The sequence below is a fragment of the Rhinopithecus roxellana genome, chromosome 3, assembly GCF_007565055.1.
Source record: "Rhinopithecus roxellana isolate Shanxi Qingling chromosome 3, ASM756505v1, whole genome shotgun sequence".
NCBI classification, from domain to species: Eukaryota; Metazoa; Chordata; class Mammalia; order Primates; family Cercopithecidae; genus Rhinopithecus; species Rhinopithecus roxellana.
Window position 1 is genome coordinate 103,169,393 of NC_044551.1, and position 15,250 is coordinate 103,184,642.

The window sequence follows — 15,250 nt, forward strand, 5'->3', positions numbered from 1 at the left end:
AAAAGAGAAGATCCTATAGTCTCCAAGGAGAGGAGGAAAACAGCTCATTCATATACAAAAGATTAGACAAACCAGCATGGCTTTGGAATTCTCCACAGCAACACTGGAAACTAGAAGATAATGAAGCAATGTCTTCAAAATTCCAAGAGAAGATTTTTCTAATCTATACTCAAATTATCCATAAAAATTGGGGTAAAAGAAAGTCTTAAAAATAGTTTAGGCACGGTGGCCCACACCTGTAATAGCACTTTAGGAGGCTGATGCAAGTGGATCACCTGAGGTCAGGAATTTAAGATCAGCCTGGCCAACAGGTTGAAACCCCGAAATCTCAACTAAAAATACAAATTTAGCTGGCCATGGTGGCTTGCGCCTGTAATCCCAGCTACTCAGGAGGCTGAGGCAGGAGAATCGCTTGAACCCAGGAGGTGGAGGCTGCAGTGAGCCAAGATGATGCCACTGCACTCCAGCCTAGGTGACAGATCAAGACTCCTCAAAAAAAAAAAAAAAAAAAAAAAAAAATTGACTTTTGATCTATTTGTTTTTAAGAACCTACTCTGTATATTCACCAAAATGGGGGAATAAATCAAGAAAGAAGAAACTGTGGGGTATAGAAAGCAAAAGATACAACCCAAGGGAGAAGCAAAGGAAATCTTTAGGATTACCACTGTGCAGTGAGTTTAAAAAGGTAACTAGTACAGACTAAAGCAACATGACTCAAGAAGCAGGCATTTTGAGGTCTGTCTGCACAATGTTTTCTGCTGTGTCTTCCTTTTAACCTAAAGGAACTACCAGAAAATATGCTTCACCAACACAAGAAAACAAACCAAGAAAGAGGAAGGCCTGAGTCTCAGGATATAGGGAATACATTGCAAGAGAATGGTAAAGGCAATTCCAAATTTGAGAGCAAGAGTAGTCCAAGGATAACACTACAGCAAGTCCAGAGAGCACCAGCCCCATAGAGAAGTCCCCAGGAGAGAGGGCTCAAAGGAAAACAATGGCTAGATTACCCAGTGTGGTGGTCTATGGGAAAATGTACTGAGACACTATGGGAAGACATGGGAAAAATCAGCAATAATAATAATTTAAAAAAGCAGCAACCACATGAAAAAAATCAAGGCATGTCTACCTGAGGGAAAAAAGAGCAAGGTAATAGAAAACAAGAAGAGCCTTAGAAACTGTCACAACCAAGAGGAGCAGAAGGAGTCATGACAACTCAGTGTATCCTGGATGTGGTATCCTGGAACAGAAAAAAACACATTAAGCAAAAACAAATGAAATCTGAGTAAACAACAGACTTTAGCTAATAATAATGTCTCATTATTTATTTATTAGTAGTAACCGATGTACTATACTAACATGTTATAGAAGAAATGGTTCAGGGTATATGAGAACTCTATGTGTATTATCTTCACATTTTTTCTGTAAATCTAAAACTCCTAAAAATCAGTTTTTTTTTAAAAAAGGAAAAAAAATCACAATACACTTCAACTTTTAGCTTTGAATAATATTTGCATAGGCATAATAATGCAAACACTGATTTAACAAAAAGATTGCAATGTAACTACATTGAAAGGGTGGGGAAGAAATGTGTAAAGCAGAGAGATGGCAGAGTGAGAGAACCAAACTCTTATTTACCATAAAAAAGATAAGTAGATAATGCCTAAAATTGATGATTGATAGCAGTATATGCCTATTATTTAGAAATGTGAAGGTATATCATGGCAGGAGAAACAACTAAGACTAGAAAGAGGTTGTCTCTGAGGAAAAGAATTAGGAAAACAAGACGTGGGACAGAGAACCACTGTTTTTTATTTAGCCTTTTTTTTTTTTTTCTTTCCAGACAGGGTCTCGCTTTGTCATCCAGGCTGGAGTGCAGTAGCATGAACACAGCTCACTGCAGCCTCAACTTCCTGGGCTCAAGCAATCCTCCCAACCTCAACCTCCCTAGTAGCTGGGATTACAGATGTGAGCCACCATGCCCAGCTAATATTTTGTATTTTTTTGTAGAGACAGGGTTTTACCATATGGCTCAGGCTAGTCTCGAACTCTTGAGCTCAAGCCATCCACCCAATTTGGCCTTCCAAAGTGCTGGGATTACAGGCATGAACCACCGCGCCTGGCTATTTAGCATTTTCAATGCTAGTTTTCAGATTATGTGCACATATTAATTTGATAAACATCAATTAAAAAATCAGAAGAATGAAGTAGATTGCAATGAATTGACAAGAAAACTGCCAAAATACTGACAAAACAAAAAGCAAATTCTAGGCCAGGCACAGTGGCTCACACCTGTAATCCCAGCACTTTTGGAGGTCAACGCGGGAGATCACCTGAGGTCAGGAGTTTGAGACCAGCCTGGCCAATATGGTGAAACCCCATCTCTACTAAAAATACATAAATTAGCCAGCTGTGGTGGCACGTGCCTGTAGTCCCAGCTACTCCGGAGGCTGAGGCAGGAGAATTGCTTGAACCCAGGAGGCACAGGTTGTAGTAAGCCGAGATTATGCCACTGCACTCTAGCCTGGGCGACAGAGCGAGGCTCCGTCTCAAAATAAAAAATAAAATAGATAAATAAAAAGCAAATTCTACGAATGCCACAGAAATAACACTGATGACATTACTAAATACAGGTTGGTTGCCCTATCAAAGTTATTCTCTTTTTCAAAACGTGCCAATATACTAAAAATTAACGTCTTCATTTGTGAAACTTAAGTTCCCTCCTTTGACTACTTTCTCAATTCTTCTCTCCTATTCTCTGGTAGAAAATCTGCTTTCACTTTATCACCGCGTTGAAATCCTCTAATTTATGCTTGTCACCTTTCTCTTGCCTTCATTTCTCTCAATGCAACTTTCTCCCTAAATGTTCTCTCAAACCCACTAACAATCCCCAATACTGAGAAAAATCCATCAGTTTTAGGTCCTACTTTCTGATGGCTTAAGAAATGGATATTTTCTTCAGTTGGCCTCACTGTAAACTCACGATTTTCACTCATTTGAAAATTAGCACTAATCAATATTCCTTTTACTCATCCCCACTCCTTTTTTTTTTCTAAACATGTGCCATTCTTTTTTGGTATTCAGTCTTCTTTGGCCTTTCTGTTGACATTACTCCCTGATGGCTTTCTTACTTTGCCAAAACAAAAAATGTCCTGCCTTTTTTTCATCTCCAAATATACTCATTCTTCCCTTTCCTTTTGTGCAGAGTAAGAACTTTCCTTTTGTTCAGAGTAAGAAATATCCCCACTTCTTTCTGAGGCTCTTTCCATCTACCTGACTTCTTTCTTCCCTTAGACGTTAGTTTTACCCAGGATTTTGAAATTAGCGTGCTGATTTCAAAATAGATGGATAAATGAAAGAATAAATGAAACTTGCCATCTTAGTTACCATTTCCCTAAATTACCTCCTTTCCTACTTCCACTACAGTGGTTCAGGCCCTTACCATCACTTGGCTGGTTGACTGCCACCCCATCGAATGTTCTTTTTCACTCACCATCTTCCTTCCATGATTTACTATTTCCTCTGGCTTACAACATATTCAAGGTTCTTACATGTGTTTGGGTGGAAATGAACTTTTCTTTCCCTTATATTTCTATTTCATCCTTTCTCTCCAAGCTTCTTTAAAGGTTTCTCACATTTACTTATAACATTCATTTATCTATAGTAGAGTATCTCTGTAGTGGGTGAAGTTCTAAACTTTTGTTGGCTGAATACAAACTGATTTTGACTGCTTGCTTTTTTCCCCCTCCACCTCTGACGCTCAGTCCCAAGGCTCCCAGTGTGGATCTCCTAGGGCATACTATTCTGGGAAGGACTCCTTTTGGCAAGCCTATTTAGACCATAGTCAAGCATAAACTCATTGTTTTGAAGAAGCCCTAAAGACTGGTGAAATAATCAAAATGTGAGTGCTTTGTTCAGGCTGAGATGTTAAGTGTTCAGTAAACATTTATTGGATATATGATAGCCAATATTTTATAAAGCACTTGCTATTGCTAAGAAATTCACATTATCTTAGTGTCCTTAAGGAGCATCTGAAGGGATACTTTCCATTATACAGATAAGGAAAGTAACTTTTAGAGATAAATAACTCGCTTAAAGTCAATATTGTAGGCTCTTGAGCCAGGATTATACTGGTGGGCTGAATGTGTAACTGCATTCTTAATCACTCGATTACACTGTCTTGGCTGTAAAACACTAGTTTCTACAAGAAATAACATGGGCATAGTCATTCCTCAAGAGACATACAAACTAGTCAAAGCAGTAATGCCACACAACTATAATGCAAGACAGATCTCCGTAACTGCAATCTAAAAAGAACGAAGTGTTATTGGAGTCCTACTGAGAGATCAAGAGACATTCCTTCTAGCTAGGGTACTTAAAAGGATGTGGACTTTAAATTTGGCTTTAAAGTTTAAGGGATGGACAAGATTTAAACAATTGCTGTTAAAAGGGAAAGGTCAGACAAGGGGTGTCACTAACAAAAACATGAACCAGGAAGGAACAGAGCATGCTCATGAGACAGGAGCCTAATTTCATTAAAGCAAAAGGTGGGTGAAGTTAAGGGATAAGAAGACAGGAAAAAATAGTTTGAGACCAAATTATGGAGCAAGCATCTGAACTTCATCTGCAGACTGTAAGGAGTCTGTGCAGATTTCTGGGCATAGTACCATGACGAGTTACTTAGAAAAATCAATTTGGGAGCAGGTTGTAGGACTGGCAGAGTAGAGAGGTTTTTTTTTTGTTTGTTTGTTTGTTTGTTTGTTTGTTTGTTTTTTTTTTGAGACAGAGTCTAGCTCTTGCCAGGCTGGAGTGCAGTGGCACAAGCTTGGCTGACTGCAACTTCTGCCTCTCAGGTTCAAGCGATTCTCCTGCCTCAGCCTCCTGAGTAGCTGGGATTACAGGCACGTACCACCACACCCAGCTAATTTTTGTGTTTTTAGTAGAGACGGGGTTTCACCATGTTGGCCAAGATGGTCTCAATCTCCTGACCTCGTGATCTGCCTTCCTTGGCCTCCCAAAGTGCTGGGATTACAGGCATGAGTCACCATGCCTGACAAGAATAGTTTTTTATAGGAGACTCAGGATAGTCCCAGCCACAAGATCTTGACCCTCAGGAGAGAGACAATGGAAATAAAATAAGAGGGGCAGATATTTCAAAAGTGGAATCAGTTCAAGTTGGTCTTAGTAAAATTACGACACCTAAGCAATATAACTCTAAAAACAGCATTTGGCTTTATGTCTCAGTTACAGAAGGCTGGGACATATTTAAAACTACAATTTAGAAATTAAGTTTGGTTTAAAAGCCTGTTGCATTCACACACACACTTCTACACACAAATATACAAACACACTGTATACACATATATAGTGAGAATGTTTGAAATGAAGATCTAGAAAATTATAGGTTAAAATCAAGGTAACTCGAGACTGACTATGGAAGCAGTAAGAAGGCAATTTAGTTTTGTTAAATTTTGTCTGACTTAGTTTTTATTAAACAGTTACATATATAAATTTAAAATAGAAATTTATTTTTTCTCAAAGTACTGTCTTAAAACGGTTTATCCCATTAACTGACCTTAATAAGAAAATAATTTTCTGTGTATTAACAGGTGGGCAGCTTCACCTCGATTGGCTTCAATTACAAAGTTTCCATTTTGCCCAGTTAAGAAATACTTAAAATTATTCAATCTTCAGAGAATTTTTTAAAAGTATGTGACAAGAAAGGAAGAAGAGCATTTTAAATTACTTCATATGCATTAAAAAACTAGACAGTAAACTACAACTTCCCTATGTTCTATAATCTTCTCCGCGTCTGAAGCAACAGTTGGAAGAAATAAGTTCTCTGTATCCCAAAAGATTTCCTAGAATTCTAAATGTTAATAATTAAAACAGAAATCTTGAAATGCTTATCATACATTTTCAAAGAATGTTCATATATGGTTCACACACAGATTTAACAAGAATAATCAGTTCAATCATGATTTAAGCCCTCGATCTCCTAGTTTAGTTGTAAAATTGAGAAAGTTGTTCTAGACAGGTTATAAACTTCCGTCAAGCAATACAGTACTACAAACAATTCATTTATTGTAGATATTGAACATCCACTACTTGCAAAACATTATGTTACAAAGTCTTGCACCTAAATTATACCTGTCCTTGAGAGCAACAACTAGGAGTCCCTTTTATTCAGCTTTGATTTCTTTACTGGGTTCAGGATGATAAATAAACTAGCTGTTGGACTTATTCTCCATTTTCATTTCCACAGTAAACTCATTTCATTTGTACAATGAAACTTGGAAAACACTTTATCTGGATAATTAAAAAGAGTACCAACAATGAAAGAAAGGCATTCTGAGATTTATCAATATAAAACAAGTTGAATAGTTGAATATGCATTGTCTAAACCTATGCTGTCCACTATCATAGCCACTAGTCAGCCACATGTGACAATTGATCAAATTGTAGCCGGTCTGAATGGAGATGTGATGTAAGTGTAAAATATACATCAGATAATCAAAAAAAGAATGTAAAATATCTTGTAACTTCAATATATTATATATTAAAATAACGTTTTGGGGCTACTGGATTATTAAAATTTTTTACTTTTTAAATTTTGGCTGTAGAAAATTTTAAAATTATATATATGGCTCATATTATATTTATATTGTTCTATGCTCTTAAGGACCTTCTCCACAGATTACTATGACCTCTCTTCATGGCCCTGATCACAAATGCAGGAAAATGAACTATTACTCACATTTATCTTGTAATTCCCTTTTATTGCTATTTCTATGTCTGACCCATGATCTACTTTCATTGTTACATGAAACCAAATCCTTCACTGTGAGGGTTAGGAATGATAATTATTTGATTCTGATTTTACATAAGGAAGTGTGTGTCAGGAGGAGGGTGGGTGATTCTATTGTCTCTTTTCTAATAGTTTGAAACAGACTATGTCACTCATGCATATAATCTACATGCTTCTTGACTAGTGAATATGATATGAAAATGCCTCCAAAGTCCCTGAGCCAGTGACTTGGACTTCCTTTTCACAGGTGTTATTTTCCCACCTAACTACCAGCGACCTCCCTTCCTTTAAAACAAAATGACTTTGGCCTATCTGCAGTCACTATTATGGAATATCTGCTATCTCCCCGACTCTTGTTAACATGACTGCCTATGCAGGGAGCCATGACAAGAAAACTGAAGTAACATCCCTTATTTAAGGCAGAATAATGGAAGTCTCTATAATTCCCTTAGACATTAAAATTAAGAGCATTTGTAAAGGAATATAACTTTCCTTCTCTGTTCATCTGACTTCCTCCTTTAAAGAAAGCTGATTATGTTAAAAGGCTTATTTCATAAAGCCATTTATAAAACAATTTATACGACAAAGGACGCAATTACTTTTGCACCAACATTAATACAATGAACGTGGAGAACTTTACTAGATCTAAATAAAGAAAAAAGTAGCAGCAATGAAACAAAGGTATTTTGAGATTAATATATCTGTATAAAACAAGCTGAATACTTGAAAATAGTTCAGTAGAAAATACAGTCAAGGAAATCTATGTGTTAGAAGTCATATTTTTACACATTTTGTCTTTACTTAATAGAAGTTCTTTGATTAGAATTGTTTTCCAACATAGTATTTATACTGAAGTTTGATATTGTAAACAAAATATTTTGAAGTAGAAAGGCACTTCAGGAATCAAGAGTTTTCTGTACTTGTTTTATTTTAGTGATATGCCCAAAGTCATACAGCTACTAAGACTGAACAAATGTATGTTGATCCCAAGTTCAGCCTGTTTCACAGTATTATCCTGCCTTCATCCTTAACTTTTGATCTCATTAAAAAACAAAACAATTAAATTCAGATCTATCCAATGAAAAGATATTATTAGCACTATTAATGTTCTTGTTTTATTTATTTGGGATGAAAGCATTTTAGATATCTGAAAAGGAGAAATGAAGATTGATGGGTACAGTGTTGAAATAATTATATCCTGTTTAAATACTGGTAAGTATCAGAGGCTCATATAATACTTGAAATTTCCAGCACACTCATCTTTTAGTAAATGTGGGCCAGGGAAATAGAAGTCTGGAATGGAATATAGAGTTTAATCAAGGCTGAAAATATTTATTATTTTACTTGGAGGTACTGAATATTCTACCGTACCACATCTGAATGGAAGATTTTAGTAACTTGAATATCCCATGTGTAAATTATACCTTTGTAGTAATATAACTGTGGATAAAACACTAGGACATCATTCTAGTGAAACTACTCCTGGTAAGCCTATCTTTTGCTCAATATTAATGGAGCAACAAGATAGCATCTGATATATATTACTATGAATTATTCATTTCTCCAAAGTATTCCCAGAAGCAACAAAAGACAATTGTACTATTTCTGCTTCAGTTTCTTTTTAGAAGAGCAAACTTTTGTTTTCCCTGTTCAACTTATCAAGTCTTAAATTTTTTTTTAGAGACAGGTCTTACTATGTTGTCCAGGCTGGCTGTAGGGCAGTGGGTATTCACAGACATGATCATAGTGTACTACAGCCTCAAACTCCTGGGCTCAAGAGATCCTCCTGCCTCAGCCTCCCAAGAAGCTGGGACTACAGGCATGTGAGCCACTGTGCCTGGCCCATCAAGCCTTTATTATTAACCTATAATGTATCAGCCACTCTTCTGGGGTCTGGGAGTATAAATATGAACAACACCTATAGAAGGTTTAACACTTCAACTAAAGTAGAAGCAAACACATGCTAAGAATACTTTGATACATAAATTGTATCCAGTGACTGGCTAGAGAGGATTTAGTTACACATACCGTATCTTGTTCCTATGGAAGGGAGATGTGGTGGTTAAGCTCAAGAAGAGAGGTGTTTGTAAGAATATTTTTTAAAAAACAAAAATAGCTCTGACACCAGTCATAATTTTTTTTTTTTTTTTTTTTTTTTTGAGATGGAGTTTCACTCTTGTTGCCCAGCCTGGAGTGCAATGGCATGATCTTGGCTCACTGCAACCTCTGCCTTCCTGGTTCAAGCGATTCTCCTGCCTCAGCCTCCCAAGTAGCTGGGACTACAAGCACGCCCCACCACGCCTGGTGAATTTTTGTATTTTTAGTAGAGACAGGGTTTCACCATATTGGCCAGGCTGGTCTTGAACTCCTGACCTCAGGTGATCCACCCACCTCAGCCTCCCAAAGTGCTGGGATTACAGGCGTGAGCCACCACACCCAGCCATAACTTAAATTTTCATCAGCATTAAGGATTAGATAACAGCTGTCTAAGTAGCATACAGAATGGGTAAAAACATTGCCCAAGGCAAACTAAATTTCACTTTACTTCAAATTTGCTTTGTGTTGTGCTTGCTTATTCATCAAGTCATGGTATATTTTAACATGGTACCATTCCTTGTCAACTGTGAGCACGGATGATAGACTTTTAGTTTAAAAGAAATAAAACAAAAGACAAGAATAAATTAAATATATGCAAAGTACTAGATTCTGAAGATAACGAGAAGATGAACAAAATCCATTGGACTTGTAAAAGTATATAAATACATTTTTTTCCTAATTCTTAAATTGGGCACTTGTAATAGAAATAGTTAAAAACAAGCAAAGACAATTATTCTGTTCTTTACCCAAGACAATCAAGAGACAAATGTTCTTTGATTTATGATGGTTTCATAAGTAAACTTAAGCTTCATTTAGTCATTTACTGAGTTCAGCTTTGTCAATTAAAATAATTAAGGAATCATAGCATCACCTATATACATCTAGAAGAAAAAGTTTCTTCCTATTAAAAATGCTTTGAAAAGGTTACTAATATGTTTAAATACCCAAATAATTTGTTACTAATATATCACAAGGAATATCATTTTATTACTGTAATCACAAAATCATAATTTCTGTACAGGAATGTATAAGTGAACATTATTCAAAGCATTGATAATTCACTTCATAATGAGGGTAAACATACTACAGAACATATTGTAAAGAAAAAAAAATATTGTAAAATTTTCTGGTCTTGCAGTGCACTATTTAGTGCAAGTATTTAAGACACAATAGTGTTCAATTCAGCAAAGTATTGCAGAATGTCATGCCACAGTCCACCTAATTCAAAGAGGGTCAGGACATGCAGCTTGTAATAAAATGTCGGAAGTGTGTGTGTGTGTGTGTGTGTATATATATAAAACCACATGTAATTCATAAAATATATAGTGGTTTATTTAGATGGTTTTAAATGATTTCACTGTGGAATTCAACATAACTGGAACAACATTGACAGTCTTCTTAACAGCAATAATCTTATTGCTAGGCAATGGCTTTGGCTTCAGGTAGGAATGCTTCCCAGTATTTTATCAGCTGTGAATGAAAATTAAAATAAAAGTTATTCTCATTACCTTTTTGTCATTTATATGCATATATCCTGTACAGCATTAACAAAAATCTACATAGGTCGGGTGGGGTGGCTCACACCTGTAATCCCAGCACTTTGGGAGGCTGAGGTGAGTGGATTACCCGAGTTCAGGAGTTTGAGACCAGCCTGGCCAACATGGTGAAACCCCGTCTCCACTAAATATACAAAAATTAGCCTGGCAATGTGGCACGCACCTGTAATCCCAGCTACTCGGGAGGCTGAGGTAGGAGAATCGCTTGAACCCAGGAGGCAGAGGTTACAGTGAGCCAAGATCACACCACTGCACTCCAACCTCGACACCAGAGCGAGACTCCGTCTCAAAAAAAAAAAAAAAAAAAAAAAAAGGAAAAAAAGCAAACACAACATAAAAAAAACTATACAAATAGCTTAACAATGACTAATACTTACTAATGTCTGGGTTTTTTTTTATTGTTTTCTTGAGGCGGAGTTTCGCTCTTGTTGCCCAGACTGGAGTGCAATGGCATGACCTCGGCTCACTGCAACCTCCACCTCCCAGTTCAAGCGATTCCCTGCCTCAGCCTCCTGAGTAGCTGGGATTACAGACGCGCCACCACGCCCAGCTAATTTTTTTGTATTTTTAGTAAAGACGGGGTTTCTCCATGTTGGCCAGGTTGGTCTCAAACTCCTGACCTCAGGTGATCCACCCGCCTCAGCCTCCCAAAGTGCTGAGATTACAGGCATGAGCCGCACCCAGCCAATGTCCAATTCTTAAAGGAATCATTTTAATTTCCTTATCTAAAGTCTGTCAATATAGTTCATATATAAATTATTTAAAACATTAATTACTCCTGGCTACTTTTATTTTTGATGTAAAATAATAGTTATTTTAATGCACAATTTTTTATTTTATGCAAAATTTTACATAGAACAGTGTTACCATATATTAAATAATACAACTACAATGACCTTTTCCAGCATAAAGTGATAAGATTTCCCAATGCAGAGCATATTGATAGTTTACGTTATTGCTAGACAAGAAAAATGGAATATAAGGAGGAAGAAAAGAAAATATTGAACAAGAAAAAAAAAAGGACTGGATAGAATTAGCTGTCAGTCTTCCTTGAATAGTCCAGAGAACAGACTGAAATATAAACTGAAGTCATGTTTAAAACAATTCCTTTAAAAACAAGGTTATATGACTTATTTTCACATTTTTAAAAATTTAACTTTATGAACTATTTAAATAAAAGTTAAAGACAATTTGAAGATAATACCACTTAATTCAAAAACAACCTATTTTACACAAATGACATTCTAGATCCACGTTTTAAAACTGGAAAAAAAATCCTTCTATTCAAGATATTACTCTAATTTACATTAAAATATATAGGAAAATTTTCTACGATTATCTTTTTATTTAATATACCATTAAAATCCATGGTAAAGGAGACAAATGCCACTTGCAGCATTCAACCACCACCAACCCCAAACAAAATAAAGCAAAAAGAAAACAGTACAGTTTTTTTTTTAATTCTGAAAAACTGTTTAGTTTAAGTTCTATTTGTTATGGAAGAGAAGAACTTACTATGAGAATTTACTCAAACAGGTCTGACCAACAAAGAAAACAAACTAGAAAGACAGTGAAAGGGGAAACTTGCCCATGAGGTTTCTGATGGCCTAAAATTGGGAAAAGTCAATCACTGCCTGAGTGTTAAGCAGAGGCAAAAAAAAAAAAAAAAAAAAAAAAAAACCCGAGATAGTTTCCAATGAGTTTACCCTTTTATCCTTTACCATCACTGGCTTTCTGTCTTCCATTTCTTATTCTTGAGTTTAAAAGCCCAGTTCATTAATCATCTTTTTAAAATAAGGAAGTATACCAAAAACAAATTCTATAAGTTTAAGTTATAAACAAAAATGGCTTACCTGTTGTTGTGTTTGAACTAGTGATTCTAAGTACTTGATGATAACGGTTTTAAAATCCTTCACTCGTTCTTTCTGTTGAAGTACATTTTTAAAAGTCTGTTAGTAGAAAGCTAAATTCAACTTTACCACAAAATTGCAGCAAAATGTGACCATGTTGTTAAGATAAATGCAAAATTATTATACATGCCTCAAATCTTCCCACTTCTTTTCGAATCGTTTTAGATATCTGTTCAAAATCTCTTTCCCCTTGTTGCACTTTCGCCTCCCACTAATAAAAACAAACAAAGAAATATTTTACGCTTATCTCAAAAAGAAGTATAGTACTGTCATGACCGCTCACTTAATCACAATACCTGAAAATCCTGAGAAAGCTCAATATTGGTAAAGCACAATTCAGCATCAACAGAAATTGTATTTAACTATCAACCAACAGAAATGCATGTTAGCTTAATTTCCATTAATATTCCACAGATTTGCTCAATATTAAGATATTTCAACACTGTACTTAACAAACTACAATATCCAAAGTTTAATTAAATATAACTAAGAGGAAAGATTTTGGGCATACAATTCACCACAAAATAAATTATCAGTGTTACAGTGTAATTTTCTTAATTACTTTTTTATATCAGTAATTATTTCAGAATATATCAATACTGTTAAATCCAAGGATATGTGTTCATCAAAATTTATATGCTGATGGAAATACTTTAAATTAGGAAAATTATATGATAAACATTTTAAAAACATTTTTGTAATGGTAAAATGATCAGATTGGAAAAAAATGTAGAATTATGTTCTACTGAAGACCATCAATAAATATTAAATTCAGTACAGAAACAACAAAATGTTGTGATTAGTGAACAATGAAACAACTAAAATAACTGAAGATTTAAGCAATGAAATGATATTTTTCCCACTGTGTAACCAAAACACTGGTACATACTCTTCAAAGGGCAGGTACATTTATTTTTAGTAATATAAAGGTTGTCCTACCTCTTCAATTTCCTTATTGAAGCATGGTAAGAAAAGTGTATAAATTATAATAAACTTATACAAATTCACTAAAATACCATATATAATACATATATATGGGGGATAATGTTGCCTGGACAGTTAAATGTGGGAGAGATCTAGCTCCAAAACCATTTTTAGACAGAAAATAATAATCTGAAATAAAATTAACCATCTAATAATAAATGTGTAATTATTAATGTAAAGGTTAATTTTAGCTGTTTCCCTTGTATGCTTCTTTATCTGTTCCATAAGTAACAAAGGGCTCTGGAGATTTTAATAATGATCAAAATGTTGAAGTAATTCTCACACAGTTCATAAAAATATGCAAAAATAGCTGCGTGTTGAATGGTTTAGAAAAAAATTATGAAAAATTATGTATATATGAATGACTCATGAAAAACTTAAGAGATAAAGCATTTAGTAATCACCTCTCTTATTTCATTTTTAGCTTGCTGTATTTTATCTGGTTTGTTAGCAACCATCATTTTTGCTTCAGCTTCACGTTTTTTGAGCAAAGTAATTTGAGCATCTTCCCATTTCTGCCAGCACTTCATTCGATGGTCAAACACACCCTATAAGTGAATAACATAATGCTATTAAGTAAGAGTAACATTTAAAATACTTTCATTAACACTAGAAGTGTTATCATACCGAAAGCAATAAAACCAAGTATTTAAGTCCTATTCTAATATACTAAGATACTGAAAGTAAGTATGCCAATATCAAAGAAAATAATCTCCATATTCATTTGCTTAAAACAACAAAAAAAAAAAACCCTGTCACTGAATGAAACATGTTCAGAATAAAAACTACATTCAAAGCCATTTCATCACTAGCCTTTAGGCTAGTGTGGTTTATAAGATTTATAACAGCGTTTTACGCTTCGAAGAAAGATGTCTTTAATAGGAAAATGCTAGTGTCATACCTACACTGGAAATTTTCCCGTTAAATAATATCAGAAGCATATTAAGTATTAGAAACATGTCTGAAATTGAAAAGACAAAATGTGAAAAACTCATAAGATATGTGGTAGAAGAAATTGCCATAGCAAATTAAAAAAGGCAAAGCAATCAAAAAGTAAAATATACAAAATGAATAAAAAGACAGTCTTATACAAGATGAAAAGGGCAAAAGATGAAAAGAGGACTATATATTTATTTTTATACATACACTGCAGAACTGAAGAAATAGACAAAAAGATCCTAATATAATAAGTCAACCAAATCCATGACTTCTCTCAAGGAGTCTGGCAGAGCAAGAGCAAGTGAATAGAGAAAATAAATGAAATATGGACAAATTAGAGTAATTAGAAGTCTCATGAGAAAAATGATGGATAGGATGGGAGAACCCACTAAGAATCCCCTTTCTGGCTTGACGTTAGAGAAATATTAAAATTATTTTAGTAATTACTAATCAAACATTCATGAAGTAAACATTAATAAATTGGGTGAACCAGGAAGCACTAAACCCAAGTTATTTTAATTTATTACAAATAAAAAACTTTTTGAACCACGAAGTAATAAAAATACATGTTCCTATAGGGATCTGCTGAAGAGAAAAATATGTAGTTAGTGTATTTTTAAAAAGCAGGCTTTGGAGAAAATCAAATTTGGTTCTAATATTCGTTTTGTCACTGTATGACCATGGGTAAATTCACTGAACTTCTCCAAGCTGCAATGCTCCCAAATATAAAAGGGGAAGTGATGTTTACATTTATGGATTAGAAATAACATGAGGAGTATATTATTGCATAGTGTCTTAACCTAGTGGATGCTTAATAATCAGTAGGCACAGCCATTATGGATTACTTCTAAATAACATACACATGGAAATGTAGTTAACTGTTAAGCTTTCTATTAAAAGTGCAAAGAATAGCTTAGTATTATGGAAAAAATGTATAATTAGGCAGCATTTATATCATA

General features: G+C 34.8%; 1 protein-coding gene across 1 annotated transcript in view; it reads right to left on the bottom strand.

The window, feature by feature from the left end:
• Window positions 1-6,279: 6,279 nt before the first annotated feature.
• SNX2 (sorting nexin 2) overlaps window positions 6,280-15,250 on the bottom strand; it is a 56,506-nt gene continuing 47,535 nt past the window's right edge. The window contains exons 12-15 of the mRNA XM_010361410.2: window positions 13,757-13,900; window positions 12,499-12,579; window positions 12,312-12,383; window positions 6,280-10,372 (exon numbers count right to left, since the gene is read on the bottom strand). Of these exons, the coding sequence (XP_010359712.1) occupies window positions 10,322-10,372; window positions 12,312-12,383; window positions 12,499-12,579; window positions 13,757-13,900 (348 nt within the window). The 3' untranslated portion in view covers window positions 6,280-10,321. The remainder of the gene's footprint in view (window positions 10,373-12,311; window positions 12,384-12,498; window positions 12,580-13,756; window positions 13,901-15,250) is intronic.